Source organism: Mobula birostris, chromosome 19 (genome assembly GCF_030028105.1).
Source record: "Mobula birostris isolate sMobBir1 chromosome 19, sMobBir1.hap1, whole genome shotgun sequence".
NCBI classification, from domain to species: domain Eukaryota; kingdom Metazoa; phylum Chordata; class Chondrichthyes; order Myliobatiformes; family Myliobatidae; genus Mobula; species Mobula birostris.
The window spans coordinates 19,431,006-19,453,359 of NC_092388.1; the positions used below are offsets into that span (position 1 = coordinate 19,431,006).

The 22,354-nt window shown below is 40.3% G+C and overlaps 1 protein-coding gene across 3 annotated transcripts in view; it reads left to right on the top strand.

Annotated features, from left to right (window-relative positions):
- The window catches only part of LOC140212458 (triple functional domain protein), a 341,882-nt gene that overhangs the window by 230,561 nt on the left and 88,967 nt on the right, over window positions 1-22,354 (top strand). For all 3 annotated transcript variants that reach the window (XM_072283275.1, XM_072283276.1, XM_072283277.1), the window contains exon 34: window positions 6,048-6,291. In XM_072283275.1, coding sequence (XP_072139376.1) covers window positions 6,048-6,291 — 244 coding nt within the window. The remainder of the gene's footprint in view (window positions 1-6,047; window positions 6,292-22,354) is intronic.

A 22,354-nucleotide genomic window follows, 5' to 3' on the forward strand; every position in this document is an offset into this window, starting at 1 on the left:
TCTGAGTCAAAGTATGGTCGAAAAGTTGAAGAGCCAAAGAAATTACAGATGGGGAGCAGTGAGAGATGGTTTCACTGAACTCCCGTCGAAGAGAGGATCTAAACTTCTTCGGTGTAGGCATCACCGGAAGAGGCTTCGCAGTAGTTACTTTAAACGCAAGCAACAGGAATTCTGCAGATGCTGGAAATTCAAGCAACACACATCAAAGTTGCTGGTGAACGCAGCAGGCCAGGCAGCATCTGTAGGAAGAGGTGCAGTCAACGTTTCAGGCCGAGACCCTTCGTCAGGACTAACTGAAGGAAGAGTGAGTAAGGGATTTGAAAGTTGGAGGGGAGGGGGAGATCCAAAATGATAGGAGAAGACAGGAGGGGGAGGGATGGAGCCAAGAGCTGGACAGGTGATAGGCAAAAGGGGATACGAGAAGATCATGGGACAGGAGGTCCGGGAAGAAAGACAAGGTGGGGGGTGGGACCCAGAGGATGGGCAAGAGGTATATTCAGAGGGAGAAAAAGGAGAGTGAGAGAAAGAATGTGCGCATAAAAATAAGTAACAGATGGGGTACGAGGGGGAGGTGGGGCCTTAGCGGAAGTTAAAGAAGTCGATGTTCATGCCATCAGGTTGGAGGCTACCCAGACGGAATATAAGGTGCTGTTCCTCCAACCTGAGTGTGGCTTCATCTTTACAGTAGAGGAGGCCGTGGATAGACATGTCAGAATGGGAATGGGATGTGGAATTAAAATGTGTGGCCATTGGGAGATCCTGCTTTCTCTGGCGGACAGAGCGTAGATGTTCAGCAAAGCGGTCTCCCAGTCTGCGTCGGGTCTCGCCAATATATAAAAGGCCACATCGGGAGCACCGGACACAGTATATCATCCCAGTCGACTCACAGGTGAAGTATTGCCTCACCTGGAAGGATTCTTTGGGGCCCTGAATGGTGGTAAGGGAGGAAGTGTAAGGGCATGTGTAGCACTTGTTCCGCTTACACGGATAAGTGCCAGGAGGGAGATCAGTGGGGAGGGATGGGGGGGACGAATGGACAAGGGAGTTGCGTAGGGAGCGTAGGAAACGTCGACTGCACCTCTTCCTACAGATGCTGCCTGGCCTGCTGCGTTCACCAGCAACTTTGAAGTTAAATAATATGTTTATTTACTTTATAAATAGCAGTTATTTTTCCACAGTATGCTTTAAGTTAATATGCTACCATCGTGGTCATGACAATCACTGCTCACTGCTTTTCATGTACGCCCAGCAACTGAAGGTAGAAAAAGCTCTTCTGCTGATTGGTGCAGCAATTGAGAGTAATCATGAAACACGCTTTTTCGGCTGATTATAGGTACACCCCTTTGGCTTTTGCATCAGTACAGAACCTCTTTGATATGTTAATATCCTACCTTTAATGTGAAGAGAATTCATTGTATTCTGAATTTACTTGAAAGAATATAGTCCACCTCCACTGCAAAATAAATACAGGAAATCAACTGGTGTGGATTTGAAACTGCCTTTGAGGCCATTTTAGTATTCCTGGTATTGTGAGAAAGCAATGAAAGATTTAAATGATTCAGCTGGTAGTTCAAGCCGAAGTATGGAGTCTGTATCCCAGCTTCTGAGCTCCCTAGCTGTTCCTCATCAAAACTGGGTAAGTTTCTTGTACTATGGCATAGATTTCAAGGGTAAGATAGGAATCAGGAAAATAATCCAAAAATGTGGTGGTGGTTTTCTTTTCTTATGTTTTAATAATAATTAGCAAAGTAGTTGGCTGCATCATATAGGATAATGCTTTGCCAATAATGTTGCCATGATAGCATTAATAAATTGCTTCTCCAATAAATATACAGCCTTTAGAGTTCTAAAAGAATTAGCTGTTTGTAAAGAAAACAATTTAACCTTTATCGATTGGCGTTCTTCAATTTGTGTGATATCTTCCTATTTTTGAAATTCTTGTTGACTGTATGTAAAAATAAAACATATGGATATTACATTAACCTTTCATGACTTACCAAGCCAGTTATTTTGTGTCTTTAGAGTAATATTCATTACGCTGTTCTGAGAATAAAATATGTATTTTATGCAACTAAAATGTTATATCAACAAACTTAATGGATTATGTTATAGGTTATACTGAATGATTTTTTTAATGGCGATCTAATGAGGGTGTTAATAATGGATTAGCACTTGTCCATACTTAGGGAAGCTTGATTAAAATATTAACAACCTAATTAAAGCATTATAACATTGCATTTGTAGAAATCTTATCCAGTTGTTTCCCCCTCAATGTCTGTTGCTTTAATTCAATCCAGGATGTTTGTTCTCAATTGATTCTAAATTAATTCAATGTCATTAGCTGAAAGTCCCATTGTTTTAATCATTAAATAATTTTGATTGAAGCCTGGGTATAAAGCCTATTGTGAATCATGTAATAGTTTGCTTTTATTTTTACAGTAGAAATTATTCCTACCATATAATATTTTCATTTTGCTTTGTGATTGAATGTAGTTCAGTTGTTTTAATTATTTTGAATGCATCAGTTGCAAAATGTAAATGCATCACAGTAATGACAGACTAGCTTGTACTTACGATAACCATCTTTTTCCACTGATTCATCCACGATGAGAAGGATCATATGGTAATTGTACTCCCTGTTAAAATCCATAGTCTATGGTTTAATCCTGAAGAAGAAGAAGAAGAATAGCCCTTAACTCACCAGTGGAGTTATCGGGGCACCATCATGACAGTGTTTCCGTAGCAAACTATTCTTGTTTTTACGAGGCCGAGTTGCTAGCTCGACGCTCAACCCAACTTGGATTCGAATTTAGGAACCTTCGCTCCAGAGTCCGGCGCTGATACTGTTGCGCCACCAAGCAGGTTAATCCTGAAGGGATGTGAATATGATAGCTGAAATTTTGAAAATACACTGAAAGATTTCTTTTTTTAAAGACAAAGCATTCAACTTCAGAAAATCCCTTCATAGTTATGTATTTTATGAACTAAAGAAAGATTAGCTTTATTAGCTTTATTTGTCACATACATATGGAAACATATTGTGAACTGCGTTGTTTGTGTCATTGGATGTGCTGAGAGCAGCCTGCAAATGCTGCCATGCATCCAGCGCCCCCATAGCATGCCCACAACTTATTAACCGTAATGTCCGAAATGTGGGAGAAATTCAGAGCATCTTTAGGAAAACCACATGGAGTGAACATAAAGCTCCTTACAGATAGAGGCAAGAATTGAACCAGAATTACTGGCACTGTATAGTGTTGCACTAACCCACTACGCCACCATTCAGCCCTACAAGTGGAATACCTCTATTTGTTCTGACTCTATCAAGCGTAAATTTGTACTTAATAGCCTGGAACTTGTTACACACCTCAAAAGTTACATTACACTGGGGTCACTTGACTGACAGACCAATCCAATGCATGTTTACTTCGTGCAATACTCTACTACACATCTGGCTCAACCATTTGTACTAACTTTGTGTCTCCTTTGCAGGGCAATTGTGATAGTTTGAGAAGCAGAGTTGTAGTCAGAATTAGAATCAGGTTTATTATCATTAACGTGTTAAGAATTGTATTGTTTTGCAGCAGCAGTGCAGTGCAGGACATAAAAATCATGAGAAGTTACAAAAATAAATAACGCAAAGAATGAAAATATGTAGTAGTATTCATGGATTCTCTGACCGTTCAGGAATCTGAAGCACAAAAAATGAGGCCTTGAGTCTTGATGAAGGGTCTTGGCCCAAAACGTCAACTGTTCATTCATTTCCATCAATGCTGCCTGGCCTGTTGAGTTCCTCCAGGATTTTGTGTGTAGCTCTGGATTTCCAGAATTTGCAGAATCTCTTGTGTTTATGAGGTCTTGTCTGTCATTTCATTTGGATAGAAAAGAGCCTATGTAATAACCCTGAAGAAGAACAAGGAATTCTCATCTAGCATTTTGGCTAATGTTTATCCTTCAACCAAAATTGGAGAAGAGATAGATTATCTGGTCATTTTATAAAATCTGTTAGAACTTGCATATTTCCCACATCAGAACAGCAATTGCACTCCAGATTGGCTCTAAAGCACTTTGGGGGATCTTGAAATTGTAAAAGGCATTATTTAATGTTTTTATTCTTTACAATATCAAACATACATTCTGTATTCAAAGTAGATAAGTTATTCCTATCCCTGAATAAATTGATCAACTTCAGTCCTTCAAGTCAATCAGTAGCTGCACACTTCAATTAATCTGAAGTGAAGAGTAGGTGGATGGGATTGGGTTGGGAATGGGACAGCTTTGGTTTGGTATGTGTATTTATTTTGTTACTTAGAACAAAAAGTTGCTCTATCAGATCTTCAAATTTGTTCAGAAAATGAAAATGTTGACATATTTTAAGCTAAGTTTTTTGCTTCCTTATTTCATAATCTGATTTCTTCACAAAATCGTGTTGAATTTATTGCAAAGTATTTAACCAAATAATTGTAAATAAACATTGAAAGTTAAATAACTTACAGACCCTGTTGACAGACTGAAGGCATTAATTGTTGTAATTACAGCTACTTATGGTTTTCACTCCATCCATGAAAATCAGAATATACTTACTTGGTATGCTCTCTACAATCATTAATTATATAAACTACATTTGAAGTTGGCAATGGATTTTGAAATGTGTAAACATCTAAGTTTACATGTTGTAAAGTGCAGTGATTTGCCATGATGACATTTTTTCAAAGCCCAAAGCTAAATATTCACCACATGTTTAATCGTGAGTCATTAGGAAGGTCTGTGAGCTTGGTTGTGTTTTCCACTTGTTGAGTGTAGCTTGGTAATAGCAGGAGGTTCAATCTCTATAAAAGGTCACACAAAAATTCACTGAGTAAAATGCAAATTGAAGTGAGCTAGCAAATTATAACAATAGCATGGGAACAAAGTACTAGAACCATTTGAAATCTGATGAGAACAGTATTTTGTAATTACCAAAAACAGTAATTGGGAATAACATTGTGAACTTCTAAAATAAAATTTTGTTTTGTAATATCAAAGAGAACCTAAAGTTCTTTGGATACTTTTAACTCAAGTTTAATCCATTTAAACACCACATTTAATTTTAATTATTTAAGAACAGGTCCAAGGCAAAGTTATATTTGTTGGAAACCTGCACCCAGACTTTTATTTAGGTCAATTATCTGGGGGAGATTTTATTTGAAGATAAATTATTTCAGAAATACTGCATTGTAGGTTATTGAAGGATCTGTTAATTGGTTGTTTTCCAGTTGATATTAAAAATAAAACACTGCACAGTTTAGGGAGTTATCCATAATATCTAGACCTCTAATTACCTTTCATTCAGTGTTATTAAGGATAAAGGTTACCTGGACATTCTGTGTCTAGAGCAACAAACAAATGCTGGAGGAACATAGTGGCTCATCTTTGGAGGGTAATAGACCTTCACTGTTTTGTGATGAGATTCTTCATCCGGTCAAAAGGGCTTTGATCCAAAATGTCATCACTCCATTTCCTCTGCGGTCTCTTGTGATTCATGTTTCTAAAATTTAGTAGGCAACTTGTTGATGAATTTCCTAAATTTCTACATTTCAAAAAATAATTTGCAAGCTATGAAGTGCTTTGAGATAATCCTACAAGGAGATTGAAACAAACTTTGTCAGTTGAAGTTGTTCTTTCAGGGAAATTATATCATCCACGTAATGTTAACAGTCAGCAATACAAATATTATTTCAGGTCTTCAGTAAGGAATTGTGAATATTTACAAAGAAAATACCTGGAATTTTTAATATTAATAAGTTTGTCTTTGATTAAGTTTTGAAGTAATGATTAATTTTGCAATTTAGTATGGAAAGCTAAATGATATTCTCAGTTTATTTTGTGGCTGGTGTTTTGATATGCGTAGCAGAGTTTAAAATAATGGATTCCAGCAATCTTGTGGGCTGCAGAAATGTGAAAAGAATTGCATTAGTCATGGCTGATAAAATTTGGTAATGACAGTATTATCTTTTGTCTGGGCCAATATGTTGGCTCTCTCATGTCTGTCTCTGTTCTCTCCACAGTTGTCCGGTGGGTGTGAGTTAACAGTGGTTATCCATGACTTTGCGGCAACGAATAGTAATGAGTTGAGCATTCGACGGGGTCAAACTGTGGAGGTTTTAGAGAGGCCCCATGATAAGCCTGACTGGTGTCTGGTGCGTACAACAGATCGATCTCCAGCTGCTGAAGGAGTGGTTCCCAGCAGTGTTCTGTGTATTGCACATTCACGTAGCAGTATGGAGATGGAGGGTATCTTCAACCATAAAGGTAGGACTCATCATTATTTTGGGAAAATTATTGTGCCAGATTTGGTTTAACCAAGCAAAGTAATTGGAAGTTCGAAGTAAATTTACTATCAAAGTACATATATGTCACGATATACAACCCTGAGATTCATTCTTTTGCAGACATTCACAGTAAATACAAGAAACATAATAGAACCAATGAAAAAATGCACCCAATAGGACAGACAAACCAATATGCAAAAGGTAACAAACTGTGCAAATACAAAAAGAAAAAAAAAAGGAATAAATAATCAGAAATAAGCAATAAAAATCGAGAACATGAGATGAAGAATCCTTGAATGTGAGTCCATAGGTTGTGGGAACAGTTCAGTGATGAGATGAGTGTAATTTGGTTACAATTTACAAGTTACAAGTTGTAATTTGGTTCAAGCACCTGATGGTTGAGGGATAATAATTGTTCCTGAACCTGGTGATGTGAGTCTTGAGGCTTCCTGTACCTCCTTCCTGATGGCAGCAGCGAAAAGAGTGCATGGCCTGGATGGTGGGGTTCCTTGATGATGGATGCTGCTTTCCTGCGACAACGCTCCATGTAGATGCGCTGAACGATGGGGAAGGCTTTACCTTTGATGAACTGGGCAATATCCACTTTTTTTGCAGGTTTTTTCATTCAAGGGCGTTGGTGTTTCCATTCCAGACTGTTGCAACCAATCAATATATCTATATTGAAGTTGCTGACCCTCTTCTCTTCTGATCCCCTGGCGAGGACTGGTTCATGGACCTCTGGATTTCTCCTGAAATCAATAATAATCTCCTTGGTTTTGCTGACATTGAGTGAGAAGTTGTTTTGTGGCACCGCTCAGCCATATTTTCAATCTCCTTCCTATATCTTGTTCGTCACCACTTTTGGTTTGGCCAGTGAACATGGTATTGTTGACAAACTTAAATATGGCATTGGAGCTGTGCTTAGCCTCACAGTTGTAAGTGTGGAGTGATTAGAGCAGTGGGCTAAGCACACAGCCTGTCGGTACACTTGTACTGATAGAGATTGTAGAAGGGATGCTGTTGCCAATCTGAACTCTCTGGGGTCTGCAAGTGAGGAAATCAAGGATCCAGTTCACAAGGAGTTAATGAGGCCAAGGTCTTGAAACTTACTAATTAACGTTGAGGGTCTGCTAGCATTGAATGTCAGTGCTACTGGACGATAGTCACTGAGGCAGATTACTGCATTCTTCTTAGGTACTGGTATAGTTGAAGCCTGCTTGAAGCAGGTGGGTACCTCAGACAGCCGAAGCGAGAGGTTAAAGATCTCAGCCAGTGGATCAGCGGAGATCTTTAGTACTTGGCCAGGAAAAGATCAAGTATTTTCTGTGGGTTCACCCTCCTGAAGGATGCTCTCACGTTAGCCTCAAAGACGGAAATCATAGGGTCATCGGGGACTGTGGGAGTGAAGGCCCCTCCGTGTTTAGATGGTCAAAGTGAGCATATAGGCATTGAGCTCATCTGGAAACGAAGACTTGTCACCTATGTCACTAGGTTTCATTTTGTAGGAGATTATAGCATTCAGGACCTGCCACAGCTGTCGAGCATCCTTCAATGATTCAAGTTTGGTCTGGAATTGCCACTTCACACACAAGATGGCTTACTGGAGATCGTACTTGGACCTGTTGCGTTTTCTTGATCGTTAGGCCTGAATGCCACTTATGGCCCTCAGTAGACTGCAGATCTCATGGTTCATCTCAGGTTTCTGGTTGGGGAAATCTCTGAATTATTTTGTGGGATCACACTTGTTTATGACTGTTTTTATAAAGTCCATAACAACAGTGCTGTTGCTGCACAGATTCTTGAGTGAGTCCTCGAACATGGCCCAGTCCACCAACTCAAAGCAATCCCATATCCGCTCCTCTGCCTCCTGCAGCCACCTCTTTGCTGTTCTTATCTCTGCCTTGCTCTTTAGCCTCTGCCTGTTACAAGTAGGAAGAGGAAGTGATCAGATTTTTACAAAATGTGGTCTAGGCATGGAATCGTAATATAGCAGTTTCTGAGTGTGTTGGGACCCTTGGTGCTGCAGGTGATATGTTAATGATAATTGGTCAGAGATTTCTTCAGAAAAGCCTGATTGAAGTCCGACAATGAATTGAAAGGCGTTGGGGTTGGCTGTTTCTTGTTTGCAGATGGTGGCACTTAGTACCTCGAGTGTTTACTTAACATCAGCCTTTAGCAGTATGTAAACTGCAAACAGGATCATGGAGGAGAACTCTCTTGATAAGTAGAATGGTCGGCACTTAATCGTTAGGTGTTTCAGGTTGGAGGAACAAGAATGCGACAGGACTGCTGGGTCTGAGCACCAGAAAAAGTTTATCAAGAACCACAGACCTTTTGCCTTCTCCAAATCAGTCCAGTCCATCCTGTGTGTCAAGAGGCACTCAGGTCTCTCCGACGTATCCAGCTTGTCCAGAGTGAACCATGTCTTTGTGAAACAGAGAATGCAGCAATGCCTTAGTTCTCTCCGATACAGCAATCTTGTCCTTGGGTATTCAATCTTGTTCTCCAAGGACTATACCTTTGCTAACAAGATGCTATGTAGAGGAAGTTTTATAACCTAGCATTTTAGCCTGCTTGGAGTCCTCCCCTCTTTCAGCCGTGGCAATGTACCTATGTCCGTTTAAAGGTGCGATACTGGCGTGCTTGAGAATTAAGTCAGCTGAGTCCCTCAGAAGATCGTGAAATCGCTAGTTTGTTAAGAAGGTTCAAAAATACGTTGCTTACTTATTGTCCATTCTGCCTGCTGGCTTTTAGGGCAACAGTGAAGCTCCTCCATCTCTGTCCATTCTTGGTCATGTTCTCTATTGTGCCCCAGGTGTGTCGCACACAGATGTAGAAGGATTCTTCATTGTTGTTTCCATAATAGTTTTGTTTGACCAGTCAAGGTTGTTAGCCCTGAGCTGAACCCTCAAACCTGGAGGTCTAGTGGACCACTCTTAGTCTGGCCTTTACACTTTGATTTATATGGCCCTTGGACCCTACCAAGACCCAAAGCATAAGGTCCGGACTCCAACCACCATAGCTCTCTAGATCATTGAGGATGCAAGCCTCCAAACCATGACAAGGTCGTGCTCCTCTTAAGAATTAAAGTATGTTACTTAAAGGGAAATTGTGGGCTGCAGATTACAGTGAGAGTAGTTCAGAAGTATATTTAGAAATTTTGTAAGCCGCCAGAAGCATGTTGTCATGTTTCACCAGCACCATCTTGCTTAAGTAGAATATTTGGACCTTTTGAAAGCTATTTTCATTGTTATTTATTAATTTGGATTAACCAGAGAGCCTCATTTATCCAGATTTTATTATTTTTGTTTAGATGTTAGAATGGTATTCCTGGCTACTTCCATCTGCTCCCATTGCAAAGCTAACAGCTCTCTGACTGCCACTTATACTGCTTCCACTAGACTTTCCCCAGAACCAAGAGAGCCAACCAAAATTTGCCTTTGTACCCTCTTGTCTTGAAAAATATGTAGTAAAGGCAACTTGGAGCTAATTGCATCAATGCTGATCTTAACTTAGGCTACAAGAAATTTCAATTGTGTAAACTCTTGGCTTTTAGCACTTCTTCTGAACCTGTAAGTGCCTCTGATTGATCCCAGGTCATTTGGAGAAGTCACTGGTAAATGCATGGAAGAATATTGATGGTGCTGGTATTTTTCCTAATTGTGATTATGCTGACAGTAGTAGAGAAACATTCTGCAAAATGATGGAAGCAATTGGGAAAGAAAAAGTAATCTTGCCTGCAGTCAACTCTATAAATGGGAAATATTTATTACCTACAAGAGAGACTCCTCGGTTGTGGCAGACAAATGTTCGAATATATTTCATCTTCACAATATATTGATGTACATTCCATGCAAGTTGACCAAATGCAGTTTGAAGAATTACCATACAAAATCACATTGTTATTCCCATCTGAGGACTCTAATCCTCACAATATGGAAGTGTGCCAAAAACACACACAGTCATGCTTTGAGACATCTCAGAATGTATATATTAAAGCAGTTTACAGCTCAGACCTATGGGGATAATGGGGCCAAGTGAGTGTCAATACTGAGGAAATTCTCTCCGGAAGCAATAGTCTAGAAATTGCTGAAAATGCATGTATTTATAATGTAAGCAGTATTGGAGCATAATAATATCAAATCACAGGGATTCTAAAAGAAAGAAAAAAACTGACAAATCCCCAAGTCCAGATGCTTTCCATCTCAGCATAAGTTAAGAAAAGAGAGCGCAGAATCAGTGTAATGCAGACTTGCTGTATGAGTAGCACATCCAGCAAGTTAAGAGAATCTGTAATTAAAGATGAAGAATGAAAAGCATTGGTCACTGGCCTTTTGATCAAATTTTCAGAGGTGTGGGTATGAAAATGGTTGTTGTCTGTGTGATTGTCCAGAAAGTATTTAATAAAACCCTTCATGGTAGTTGAAGTTGAAGGGAACTTGTGTCAAATTATATCCTGGAGCGCAGTTTGGCAGAGCAGCAGGAAACAGAGTGTTTGGATAATTGGCCAAAACATCAGGATGTGATTAGTTACCAGTGTCCTTGTTAGAAACGCACCATTCACTGAATTTATAGATGAGGGGCTGAAAAGGCAAACATTCAAGTTTGGGAAAAATGAAAGATAGAAAGCGTACCTGATAGCTTTACAGAGACATCAATAAATTAAGGTTTAAGCAAAACTTTTGTGAATGAATGTTTAAATGATGAAACTTGGAAATAGTGGTCAAAACAGACTTGACGATTTATGTAAAAGGATCATTAAAAATGTCATGGATGGGTATGTGACATAGTCAAAAAGTTAACAAAATTTTTGTTTTGTTTCTAAGAAGTGAATTACTGTACAAGAGGGATGAGGTTTTGGGACTGTTACGCTATGCCATGGTTAATCCTAAACATAATAGTATAAGCAGATCTGGGCATACACCTTGGGTGACATGTGTTGGCCTTCGAAGAGGGGGCAGTGCAGGTTCATCAGAATAATTTCCAAATGTTAAGTTGCAAGACAGAATTGCAGACAATAAAGTTGCATTCCCTTGCGCCATTGTAGAGTAGTGGTTAGTGTGACACTATTACAGCTCAGGGTGTTGGAGTTTAGAGTTCAGTTCTGGTGTTTCTGAAGGAGTCTCTGGTGTGTTCTCCCCATGGAATGTATGGGTTTTCTCTTAGTGCTCCGGTTTCCTCGCACAGTCCCAAGACATACTGAGTAGGTTAATTGGTCGTTGTAAATTATCCTGTCATTAGGTTGGAGTTAAATCGGAGTTGTCAGGGGATGCTGTGGCAGTGCAGCTCAAAGGGCAGGAAGGGCCTACTCGGCGCTATATCTCTAAACAAATATAGGATAGTTGTGATGTAATTTGATCTAATTTTCACCACCAATTGAGCTCAAGAATAAGGTGCATAGTTCGTGGTGGGGCCTTTCGTGAATGAACTCGGGATCTTCTCAACATGAAAAGGCTGATAGAAAGATGGAACTCTATTCAATAGTGATCAGTTGTTCGTTTAAGTCTGTTGTCATTTCCATTACTACATACCTGAAAATTCAGTCCCAGCAATAATTACCGCAACCTCCCTCCATTGTACATTATCCCTTGGTGCAGTTTCAGAGCTGTTTGAAGAATTTAGGAGAAGATGGGTTATATAATTAAGAGGATGAGAGATTAGCTTCATTTGTCACATGTATATTAAAGCAAAGCATACCGTGAAATTTATCATTTGCATCAATGACCAACACAGCCCAAATAACTACTGGGGGCAGCCTGCAAGTGTCACTGTGCTTCTACCACCCCTGCGTGTCTTTTGGAATGTGGGAGAGAACTGAAGCACTCAGAGGAAACCCACACGGTCATAGGGAAATTGCACAAACCCTTTGTTCACAGACAGTGGCAGGAATTGAACCACGATCTTCCGATTGCTGGTGCTGCAAAGCATTACAATAACTGCTATGCTAATATCTAAATTCCTAAGATCTGAATATAAAAGAAAAGTTCATACGTTTTGTATTTGTAACATATTGGTTTAAGGTGGTGCTACTGAAGTTGTGCGATGGCTTACAGGTAGATCAGAAGGCAAGAAATATGACTGAGGCATTACTTTTCTGAAGTAAATTGGGTCAACTATGACTGCAAATAATAAAGAAGCAAGTGGATGCGAAGCTGATTTGAACGATGAGCCATCCTGGTGTATCGCAAAACCGAAATGCAATGTGTTCAAGATGGGGTCACAGATGGAGTATCGCTATCACTGTTGGAGTGAACGTTTTGGGGAGGAGTCAATGCGAAAGAGCTTTGATGCCTGTTCACCTAACTGGGTGCGAGGTTGGATCGCTCCAAGCATTGAGCCGATTTGGTGAGATCGGGAATGGCTTTGGGCTGTCTGGCCCGGGTGTGTTGCTGTGCCAGGGTCTCAGTCCTGGAGCGAGGCAATACCTGGTCCTTGGACAAATTAAATACTGGCCCAGATAGACTGGAAAGCCTGAGTGTCAGGACAGTCAGCAACAGTCTGGCTGATTTTGCTCACTCTCCCGCAACGTTAATACCTCTCTGGCGGCTGTAGTCTCTGCAAGTTTCACTGTGGTTTTGCCCCACTAATATGATGAACTGAGATTGAGGCTAGGGCCTACGCCGGCTGCTCTGAGGAGCAGATCTAAGGACTCAAACTGGTTTGGAATGCTATCATTTGCTGCTAATGTTTGCATGACATATTTTTCTCCACTTTCACTGAGTAGTGGTTATAGTCTTTATTTTTTTTAATTGGGTTCTTCGGGTTTCTTGCTCAAGGTGTATAATTTATACATTCTTTGATAATACATGTACTTTGAATCTTTGAAATCAGAATATGATTTCTGTAATTAAGCAGTGAAATGCTACATTGTTAGGAAGTTGAGTCATTCTGGAGCAGGTCCAGTGCCCACTTACCACCTCCAGTTCTCAGATATCTTGCTTCAGTTGAATGCAGAGGGCTGATCTCATTGGTATTCCTCATAATTGAATGCTGCACTGAGTTTGATAAAGAGACAAAACTGTGGGTTCCAGAATACTGAGGCTCTATGTCTGACAGATTTGCAAAGCTTACTGATGCTGGGGCTGACCTTTGCCAGCTCTGAAAGGTGTGTACTACTTTAATAGCTTCTAAATGTCTCTGATTTATAGTAAATGAAAAAAAAATTGATCATTTTATAAGTGAAAAATATTTCTTGGTATGCATTACACTAAAGTGAAATAATTGTATCTTCTTCCATCCTCCCCCCCCCACCATTCTACCAAGAATCACCACATTGAAATCAATAGAGTTTTGGATCCTGTACGGTCAGGTGTAGTAGACATCCAAAGTTACCAGCTTTTCAGAGCTGAGTGAGGACCATACAATTCTCTTTTCCAGCCTGTCACAATTGCTCACTCCAGGGGCAAGTGAATTGTCAAGAGGCATAAGAGTAACTTTACAATGATAGGTATGGAGAACTCCCCACTTAACATAGTTAGGAAAAAAAATGCATTACTAAATACTGGGTTAAGCAGTATCGCATCATTATGACGGTCATGTGAAGAGAAAGTAGATCTTCCATCTTACTCATCCACCTAGCATGCTTCTCCTTTTGTTTACCTCACCCTTCCCCTTCACTCATCTGGTTCTATCTGTCCATCATCCTCCCCCCAACTGCTTCCACCTATCACTTACCAACCAGTACTGTCAATATTTCCTTCTCCCTCTCAGTCCTGATACGGGGACTTGACTCCAAATTTCAGCTTACACCTCTGCCTCTTGAGCCCAACGCTCCTATAAGTGGAAGTTCCCACCTGTTTCAAAGGGGTAACAATTATACCAGTGCCCAAGAACAGCAGTGTGAGCTGCCTTAAGGACTGTCGTCCATTAGCACTCACATCTACGGTGATGAAATGCTTTGAGAGGTTGGTCATAGCTAGAACCAACTCCTGTCTCAGCAAGGAGCTGGAACCACAGCAATTTGCCTATTGCCACAATAGGTTTACGGCAGAAGCAATCTCAGTGGCTGTTCACAGGGCCTTAGATCACCTGGACAATTCAAACTCCTACGTCAAGATGCTGTTCATTGACTGTAGCTCAGCGTTCCAACACTATCATTCCTACAGTCCTGATCAAAAAGCTACAGAAGCTGGGCCTCTGTACTGCCCCCTGCAATTGGATCCTCAGCTTCCTGACTGGAAGATCATACCATCAATAAATTTGTTGATAATACAATTATTGTTGGGAGCATTTCAAATGGTGACGAAAAAGTGTATAGGAGTGAGATATACCAGTTAGTTAAGTGGTGTTGCAGCAACAATCTTGCGCCCAACGTCAGTAAGACCAAAGAGATGATTGTGGACTTCAGAAAGGGTAAGTCAAGGGAACACAAATCAATCCTCATAGAGGAATCAGAAGTGGAGAAAGTGAGCAATTTCAAGTTCCTAGGTGTCAATATCTCTGAGGATCTATCCTGGTCCTCATATATTGATGCAGCTATAAAGAAGGCAAGACAGTGACTTTATTAGGAGTTTGAGGAGATTTGGTTTGTCAGCTAAAATACTCAAAAACATTTACAGTTGTACCATGGAGAGCATTCTGACAAGCTACATCACTGTTTGGTATTGGGTGATTTTTGCACAGGATCAAAGTAAGCTTCAGAAAGTTGTAACATTGGTCAGCTAAATCATGGGTACTAGCCTTCGTAGTATCCAAGACATCTTTGAGGAGCAGTGTATCAGAAAGGTGGCGTCCATCATTAAGGACATCCACCACCCAGGACGTTCCCTCTTCTCATTGTTACTATGAGGAAAGAGGTACAGAAGCCTGAAGGAACACACTCAGCCATTCAGAAACAGCTTCTTTCCCTCTTCCATCTGATTTCTAAATGGATATTGGACCCATGAACCCATGAACTTTTTTCACTTTTTTCCATTTCTGTTTTTGCACTGCTATACTTAATTTAATTATATACATATGTATATACTTACTGTAATTTATTTATTTTCTATATTTATCATGTATTGCATTGTACTACTGCCACGAAGTTAACAAATTTCATGACATATGCAGGTGATATTAAACCTGATTCTGATTCTGGCCTCCATGGGGGATGGTGACCAACTGTTATGTTTTATGTTCAAGGAATTCAGCTTGCCTTTGCCGCTTTTTGGAAATTCTGAGCTTTAGGACATTTTTTTCATGCATGGTTTGATTTAGAATTTGTCGTCATCGTTGTCGGCATCTGTGCATCTTGAGAGATGATGGTGTGATACGTTTCTGATGGTTCTTGGGGTAGTAGACTTGTGGCTATTTACACTTTCAAGTGTGGCTGTACAGCCCCACTCCAGAGTAACAGTCTCTTTCACAGTGGCTGCAGGTGAAGGAGGAAGGTGCTCTGGGTGATGCAGCTCTAGCTTTTCTTCTGGCTCTCTTGTTAATGAACATGTTGGTCCTTGCTATCTCAGCACATTATACATCACTTTTGACTGTGGCCTCCTTGCTGGTCCAGTCTGAAATTGTTTCCTCACATGTGTTGAAGTTGATACCTGCCAGAGGTCGTGCTTGCAGATACATCCCTGTAACGAAGGCATGGTCTTCCTCATGGGCAGTAACCCTTACTCAGCTCGCCATCAACATGTCCTTGGGAATGCTTCCCTGGTCCATCTGTTTAACGTGGCCCAACCATCTGAGGCATCTGTTGCTGAGTCAGCCACTGCAGAACCTCTATGTTGGTGATTCTGTCCTGTCAGGAGATGTGCAATATGTGCCTGAGGTAGCATAGGCAGAACGAGTTTAACCTCTTCTCTTGGCTGATAAATGGTGTGCAAGCCTTGATGGCGTAGAGGACGGTGCTGAGTACACACGCAGCTTGGTCTTCTTTGTCGGCTGTCTGTTGTTTCACACTCTCTTGTTCAGTCTGGCCATGATATCTGCAGCTTTGGCAATCCTGCTGTTCGCCTCTACTTTGAGGGACAGGGAGCTGGTGATGGTCGACTCAAGATAGGTGAAGGAGTTGACTACTTCAAGAGAGCAACCATCAATGGTGATGTTTTTGAGAGATTCTGCATGTTGGGTCACGACATTTGTCGTCTTCAGATTGATGGTTAACCCAAGCTCCTTGCAGGCATTAACCAAGTGGTTAATTAGTTGTTGGACTCCACCTTCAGTGTGTGGTGTCAATGTTGTATCATCTGCAAACAGTATCTCGCAGATGAGGGCTGTCTCAATTTTGCTCTTGGAGCGCAAGCGAGCGATGTTGAACAGCTTGCCATCAGTTCTTATGTGAAGATAGATGCCTTCAGTGCTGTCTGAAAGCATAGTGAAGGACATGGAGAAGATTCCAAAGAGGTCAGTGCCAGGGCACAACCTTGTTTCATTCCACTGCTCACTGGAAAGGCATCAGAAGTTACTCTATTGAAGCAGAGAGTGCTGTGCATGTCCTTATGCAGGGATGATGTGATACTGCGCTGTCTTGGGCGGCAGCCAATCTTTAGCAGGAGTTTGAAGACTCCATTTCTGCTGACAGAGGCGAATGCCTTGGTCAGATCAATGAAGGTTGTGTAGAGTGGCTTCTACAGCTCTCGACACTTCTATCACTGATGCAGTGAGAAGAGCAAGTCCACTGTAGGCCTGCCCGCTCTGAACCCACATTGGGACTCCAGGTAGACTCTGAATGCAAGGCTCTGAAGTCGTGCCAAGATGATGCAGGCGAACACTTTCCCTACAATACTAAGGAGAGAGATGCCATGGTAGTTGTTATAGTCACTACGGTCACCCTTGTTTTTCTACAGTGTGACGGTGTTGCAATCATGCATGTCAGGGATGTGGCCTTTCTCCCAGCAAAAACACAGAAGCTCCTGTAGATGATGCAGCAAGGCGGGCCTTTCGCTCTTCAAGAGTCAATGGCTTTGCTGAGCTCCTCCATAGATCAAGCTCTTCCATGACCGGCACGTCAGGCCATACCTCCAGAGCAGCACCTCTCCCTCCCTCTTCAGTCCTGACGAAGGGTTCCGGCCCGAAACGTTGACTGATCGTATCCACGGATGCTGCCCGACCTGCTGAGTTCCTCCAGCGTGTTGTGAGTGTTGCTTTGATCCCAGCATCCGCAGATTATTTTGTGTTTACGTCTTCTCGGCTGCATCCTGGGGATTTCAAAAAGTGGCCGGCCGTGAGCTACCGGGTCGGGGGGGGGGTCCCACCAACTCAAAAAGCTGAAGTCTGAGTGTAACTCCAGGACAGGGTCTTCAACAGAAACTCATCCACCCTGAAAAGAAAAAAGAGAGACATCAAAGGCAGAAATTAAACTGTTTTCACGGATTAACTCGAAGGAGTCACCATTGAGCACCATCATAACTCTGCCTCCATCTAATGAGCATCAAAGGCACCTACCGTAAACACAAGAAATTCTGCAGGTGCTGGAGATCCAAATCAACACACACAAAATGCTGGAGGAACTCAGCAGGTCAGGCAACATCTATGGAAATGGATAAGCAGTCACCTGCTATCATCTTAGCTAGGATAGCTGTGTCATGTAGATGCAGACTCCAGACTGCTGAAGTTCAGTCATGCCATGTGCACCAGAGCAGAAGAAAGCATTTTAAGGCTGTCCTCCAGGCACAAAGGGGTAATGCAACTTTTACACCAACCCATGGAGACCATCATCCATGTTTTCCATCATGAGCTGAGAATTTTGGAGATTCCGAGTACATTTAATATCGAAGTATGTATGTGGTGTACAACCCTGAAATTAGTCTTCCCCACAGACAGTCACGAAACAAAGAAGAATCATGGAACCAACCCTTTCAAAGAAAAATATCAAACAACAAGCCTCCCTCCCCCATGTGCAAAAAAAAATCAGGTAAACAACAACAGGAAAAAAAGTGGTAAGCATCTCAGCGCTTTGCAATCATAGAACAGCAACAGGAAATTAAGGTGTGGGTATTTCTAAATGTAATGGCCCAAATCAATAACCCAAGTCTGTCAATCCCATTCTATATTACTAACTGCAACAAAGTCTGCAGATTGGCTTTATCAGCTTTGACCCACAAGTAAAAAATATTTCTTCGACAGAATTTTCCTTGACATAAGATATTGCCTATAAAAGCAAATTTACTGTCTGGGAACATCACTGGCTGCAAATAAATGAATTTTTACACATCTTGTTACTCATAGAGTCGCGCAGCAAAGAAGCAGGCTCTCCAGCCCACCTTGTACACATGCACAGTCAAATATCAGAATCTATGATCTGCATATGTCATGAAATTTGTTGTTATGCAGCAGCAGTACATTGTAATACATAATAATCAAAACTGAATTACAGTAGGAAGTGTGTGTGTGTGTATATTTTTTTAAATTTAATTAAGTACAAAAAGTGGGGGGGAAAGTAGTGAGGTAATGTTCATGGGTTCATTGTCCATTCAGAAATCTGATGGCAGAGGAGATGAAGCTGTTGCTGAATCATTATAGCCATCTGTGTTATTCCCATTTACATTGCCTTACCTGATTTTCTGAAAATTATACGTTGCTCAGTCAGTTTGACTGTTGCTGGATGCAAGGAATTGCCTGAATTGCCACCTGACAAACAGCAAGAAAAAAAGAAATGCACTATCACAGGAAGCTATTTTTGAGGTCAATAAGTAGTAAGCTTCCTTGCCTTACCATTAATCACAAAATCTAGATCATACATTTGTTTATATAGCAAAACTATTCTGAAGAATCTTCTCCATTTGAATGGCTATATAACTTTGATGCCTTGGATAACTGGTCTATTAACAAGCATTTTTTAAGCTGCACTTGACTGTGAATGTAAGCTTTGACCGTATGTTCCTACTACTTTCTCAGACAATTTGTTGAACTCTAACACACTTGGAAGGCTGTAGGTTCAGTTGTACATTATGTAATCTGTTTTCTAATTCCATCCACTTCCCATGGTTCTCTTTTCTAGCAAAAATCTGTTTTGAAATTTTCAGTTTATTTTAATTCAATAGTGTTTTGTGAAACAGATCAATACTTCGTTAAGAAGTGCTTCCTTGAGCAGTCTAATTTTATTCAGCCTCTTCTGCTGCCCATCTGCTCTGTTAAATAACTTAATCAGTCGAAACACCTTATTTGGATTACTTTAGTATTCAAGGTTCACAATCTTTGTTTCCAGCCTCATGTTTTAACTCCTGCTAACGTTGCTGCACCTCAATAGCATTTGTATTCTTCCTGAAGTCTGGTTCCTACCTAGCTCTACGTACAGTGCTCCAGATGTGGTTTAACATGGTTCCTGTACCATTAGAACAGAATTTCTACTCCTTTGTAATTTTGTCTCAGGAGCAAAAGGCTGACATTCCATTGTTCTTTTCTAAATTAATTTTTGAACCCACTTTTGCCAACTTTTAATGATTACTCTAGTTGAAGTTGATGCTAAAAAAGAAGACATTTCCTTAATATATTGAATGGAACTTTCCTGCACAGAAGCTCTTGCCTGTCTAGTTTACTGTATTATTTCTTAGCCATTCTGTGGCTGAAAGCTAGTGCACAATTATGTCCCCTTTTCTATTGTTATTAGAGCAACTTAATAAAAATTGGCCTTCGGTTCTCTGGGATGGTGTCAAGCTGTAAGAAGAAAGATGCTCTTTTTTAAAAATTTAGAATGAATAATTTTCTGCATACCTTTGAGTCAACTTCCTCATAAATTATTGGCGAAAGGGAGTGTCCTTTTAAGTACCCATGATAAACCAGATGACCTTTCTAAGTGTTGCATTCAACATTTTTCAAAGCCAAGATACTAACCTTCCCATAAGCTTTGTTCGTAGTCTTTGATGTGATAAAAGAAAGATACTGGAGTTTGCAGTAATGGCAACTCCATGAAATATTGCCACTTCGATTATTAATTATTATTTATGCACCATGTGGATGTTATATTTGTTCCAAATTGAGAATTTTGTGTTTATCTATCTAATGCACGCACACACACCAGTGCACTTGCACAGGTACACAGACACACACCCCTGCCTTTCAACACAATTACTAACAGCTGACAGCAGGGTTTTGCCAAACAGTGCTGAGGACCTTGGAGTAAATTGCTCACCTTTTTGGTGGTTAACAATATTAAGCAAGAGATTAAGAATGGAAAAGAGTTATAAAGAAGAATTTTCACCTTCAGCAGTGGATCCTATTGCCAGCTTCAAATTACAGTTTTATTCCAGTTCCATAGGCTTTTTGATTGTGCTTACACATCACTTAAAAGGTTTTGCCATTAATTCTAGATCCTTTTGTGCCAGGATGAATTAAAGAAAGAACAAACTTTGATCTGCATCCATATAGCCCCCACAAGATTTCCCAAACTGCTTAATGTGTATTCCAGTTAGTTGGGCCATCGAGTATTTGGGGCTGCTATTTATTTGGAACAACACTTAAAGAACAAAAACTAAATTGAGGAAATATCTAGGATTCCCTTTGTTTATTTTGAACACTATACCACTTAATTGGGGCAGGAGACTATTGCCAAACAGTTTCTAACTAGCATTACTTGCATGTGTTTGTGTTCATAAATAGTGATTTTTGTCACAGATAGTTGAGACAGTTTCGCTCTGCACGATTTCAAGCATTCGGGCTTGGAGATGCAGGAAATGGTCAAGAATGAAAATGAAACAACAAGTTGGGAATTATGGAGTATTTTAAGGTATCTACAATCATCTTGAATGTTACGATGAAAATTAAGATTTGGAGGATGCAATCATCTGCAGTATTGTATAAAGGCAGTCTGTATGGATTTTGTTCATTTACAGTCAATCAAAAGAACATGGGAGATGAATTCTTCTGTCGATAACAATTAGGAGCTATTACACAGTTTTATAGTATTGTAGAGCTATTTGTTGTGTTCTGATTTGTTCTGTATTTCAGTTAGGTACATAAATTGTTAAACAGTAGTTTGTCTTTTTCATACCTCTTAACCATTTCCTTGAAACTGTGGTTAATTAGGGCAGCTGCTTAATTGAGCCAGCATGTACTGGTCACAATGTGTCCCCACTGTAGTTTTTAAAACTGATAAAATAATGATATAATATCAATCAGGTTTGAGCATTGGTGTTAACTACTGTGCTCTTCAATAAAGTGCCATAAAATCAATTCTATCTGACCTTGGTTGAACATAAGTTCTGAAAAACGACATCTCGGACAATGCCACATTCCCTCAGTACTACACAATGTTGGGCTGAGCTTCCATATTCCATGTTTGGATTGAGGCCTGAACTCTCAACCTTCTCGCACTGAGTTGGAAATTATCCTAACTGAGCCACAACAGATATAATCAATTGTATAATGACTTGTAAATTGAGGGCAGAAATAAATTTCTTTCCATTTTTATTCTCCAACTCAGAAGGATGAGAGCTAGCAATGCCAACAGTTTTGTACTTGTTCGTACTTATCACATTTTGGTGCAGCATGGTGGTATAACAGATTAGCATAATGCTTTACAGTGCCAGCGATTGTATTCAATTCACACTGTGACTTGTAAGGAGTTTGCCTGCTCTCCTCATGATATTGTTATTATTCCTACTTATGTTATCTTCACCTTGCGCAGTGTAATTGATAGTAATAATTTGATAGGCTCAGTAATATTTCACAGTAAAATGAAGGATTGTACATAAACAGTAAGATGTCAGCTAAAGTACTTTTCCTGTGTATGCTACATGTGGAGTTGATATCTTCCTTAATAAGTTCATACATTGGTCATTACTGATCTTTTGTTTTTGTCACTGGAGAGATTTAACACCTCTAGGCTATCTTCGGAAAAAATTAAAATGTCAGCTGTTTATTCTTTTCCATAGATGCTACCTGGCCTGCTGAGTTCCTCCAGCATTTCGTGTGTGTTGCTTGGATTTCCAGCATCTGTAGATTTTCTCTTGTTTGTCCAGGCTATGTTAATCTTTTTAGTAAAGTCTACTGAGGACTTCTAAATCAATTTTGGGATAATTGTATACTATGAAGAATATGCAAATCATGGAAAACAAGCTATAGTTTTAGTTGCTATTGAACTTAAGAATGCATTTACTTTCCTTTACCCACAACCTCTA